This window comes from Miscanthus floridulus, unplaced genomic scaffold (assembly GCF_019320115.1).
Source record: "Miscanthus floridulus cultivar M001 unplaced genomic scaffold, ASM1932011v1 fs_875_2_3, whole genome shotgun sequence".
NCBI lineage: Eukaryota > Viridiplantae > Streptophyta > Magnoliopsida > Poales > Poaceae > Miscanthus > Miscanthus floridulus.
In genome coordinates this window covers 12745-15543 of record NW_027097382.1, presented here as the reverse complement: position 1 = coordinate 15543, position 2799 = coordinate 12745, and the positions used below count along the sequence as shown (strand labels likewise).

Here is a 2799-nt window from a genome sequence, read left to right as displayed (position 1 = left end):
CTTCCGCTTGCCTTGCTCGTGCTTTGCGATGTACGCCGGGTCAAGGTACCTGTCCACGATCCTCGACCATGCCAATCTATGCGACATGCACCACGAGGCCGGCACCTACACATCATCAAGTGTTTGACATATAAGATCAATTCTGGACCTACTAAATCTCAAAACGAATCAATATTATTCACCTACCTGAAGGTACTGCTCCTTGGTCAGCGCCACATTTCTTGCGCCGGTTTTGTTGAGGGGCTCTTTCTTGATGGACCTGTAGTAGTCGACATAGGCCTAGAGTCGCGCCTCGTGAATCATGTCGCCGACGTACTTCTTACAGGCTCTGTGTGCCATCTGATCTGCCAGGGTCTCTCTACCTTCTTCGGCCTTGAAGTACCTCTGCATACAAACACGATGTATCCGTTCATTATTTCAATAAAAGACTTAAGCAATGGAGGAGATGTATTGAGCTATGTTGTGAGACACTTACCCAAAAGTCCGCCAAAACCCGCTCCTGCTTGTTGTCCTGCTCGTCATCCAAGCCGAGCTTGTACCTGTCCCACGACCAGGCCGGCTCCCACCTCCCCTCTTTCAAGTCCACAAGGCCGGGGAAGTGTTTCCTGCACAGACATCCCAGGACGGTAGCGGGGGTGCGTGGGGGGTCAAGAGCACCCGACAGAACTAGCCAGCCCCTGCATAAGTGATTACAAAAAATTATCAGTTTCTCTTTTGATTTTCAACGTATCATATGAAGTACTAGTGATAACATCTATAGTTACTTACCTTCTTCCCACAGGACGAACTAGTGGGCGTCGGTCAGGAAGCGGAACCGGAGGAAGGCTTGTGGGACCTCGCAGGTAGGGAGCCGAGAAAGCAGAACTGTCCTCCATCTATTGAGTCCTCTCGTCCCCCGACGGAGTGTCTGTGGTCGTGCCCGTGGCCGCCACGTGGTCCTCTGGGGTAGGAGACGGGTCCTTCGGCTGGTCGAGAGCCGGGGGAGGAGGCGGGTCCCTCCTAGGGTGACCCCGGCCCCTCCCCCTCCCCCTCCCCCTCCCCATGCCGGGGCGACCTGGGCCTGCTCTTGCCACTGGGGGCGAAGACGTCCCCTCGCCTCCATCAAGAGGGCGTAGCCTCTGCTGTTCTCCCGATACACGTCCTGCAAGGGAGAGTGTGTATCCGGAGAACAACAAGGGGTGATGCCGAAACACCGTCTTGGACCGGAGCGGACCATGGAAACTAACCCATATACGCATCCGCGGGCTGTCCAAAAAACGTGGACAATTCAAAACAGAAACGCTCGCAGATATGCAAAGATCTGCATACCTCCAAAGATATCTCTTTCGGACGGGAGACGCGTAACTAGGCTACACCGATCTACGACGACAAACAAGCGGAAAAAGAGATGATTTATACCTAGGGTGTCGGTGAAGTCAGGCTAGCAAGGCAGTGGCGAGTCGACGTAGTGGCGAGGTGACGTAGTGCAGGCAGACCCGCGACGCCGACGAAGATGATCGAGGACCTCCGGGTCACCTCCAACAGGTCCTGCTCTGCAAAAGAAGAAACACGACACTATAAGTTCAAAATTTCGGCAGCACCTCCCCTACACGGGGAGGTTTCCAAAACCTGCAAAAAACAACGGCACGAAGGCCGACAATCACAAACGGCACGAAGGCCGATAAGCACAGCGGCACGAAGGCCGACATCACAATGACACGAAGGCCGACAAGCGGAGAAAGGGTGGATATACCTTGCCCATGTTCGTAGGCGGTTTGGTGACGGTAGGGGCGTCAGCGGGACGGGCACGCGGAGAAGACGGCCGAGGCACCTCCTCCTCCCCTCCACCTTGGCTTCCTCCCCCTCTCCCCTTCTCCTCCTCCTTCCTCTCCTCCTCCTCCTTCTTCCTTTTTCTTCTCTTTTTTCCTTCTCCTTCTTCTTTCTTTTCCTTCTCTTTCTTTCTCCTCTTTTTTCTTCCTTCTTCTTCCTTCTTCTCCTCCCTTCTTCTTCTCACTGCTGCTTCCTCCTCCTTCTTCCAAGCCGGCGGCAAGAGCAGGGGAGCACGGGGGCGCGCGGGGCCGGCGCGTGCAGGTGAGGACGGCCATGTGCGTCGGCGGTGGCAGCACGCGCGGACGGCAGCGGCGGGCCGCGCTGACGGTGGCGGGCAGCGCTGACGGCGACGACGCGCGCGCGGTCGGGCGACGCGGCCGGGCTGGGGGGTGCTCGGGGGCGGGGGCGCACGGTGGCGGGGGCTCGCCAGAGTGGGCTCGCCGGGGAGCCACGCGGCCGGGCTGGGGGGTGCTCGGGGGCAGGCGATGCAGGGGCGGGGGCGCGCGGTGGCGGGGGCTCGCCGGCGTGGGCGCACCGGGGAGCCGCGCGGCCGGGCTAGGAGGGCTCGGGGGCGGGCGATGCAGAGGCGGGGGCGCGCGGTGGCGGGGGCTCGCCGGCGTGGGCGCGCTGGCGCGGCGGAGCGGGGGTGGCGGCGCGGGCGGGCCGGGGATGCGCGGCGGCCGTCGGGACCGAGCAGAGCGGGTGGGCGGATAGGGTTCTGGGGGTGGGGGGGGATTTTGGGCCGGCAGTTTTTTAAAAAAACATATTTTGCCGAGTGTAAGCCTTGGGCACTCAGCAAAAAAAATTAATTTTTTAAAACTTATTTTGCCGAATGTCAGCGCTAGGCACTCGGCAATTTTTTTTTTGAAAATCAACTTTGCCGAGTGCCCCCCATGGCGCTCGACAAATTTTTTTTTGATTTTGGGCCCAATTTTTTTTCTGTGGCCTTGAGACAGTATTTCAAACTCTATTTTAAAATTTGGGGCATTT

General features: G+C 58.3%; 1 protein-coding gene across 1 annotated transcript; it reads left to right on the top strand.

Moving 5' to 3' along the window:
- The first annotated feature begins 2082 nt into the window (after positions 1–2082).
- On the top strand, positions 2083–2523 carry LOC136533378 (uncharacterized). Its single transcript, XM_066525937.1, has one exon. It carries the CDS (start codon positions 2083–2085, stop codon positions 2521–2523), a length of 441 nt encoding a protein of 146 aa, XP_066382034.1.
- The last annotated feature ends 276 nt before the right edge of the window (positions 2524–2799 follow it).

Bases quoted from the DNA above. Each gene is read 5' to 3' on its own strand.
- LOC136533378 (XM_066525937.1), top strand. From the start codon at position 2,083: ATGTGCGTCGGCGGTGGCAGCACGCGCGGACGGCAGCGGCGGGCCGCG.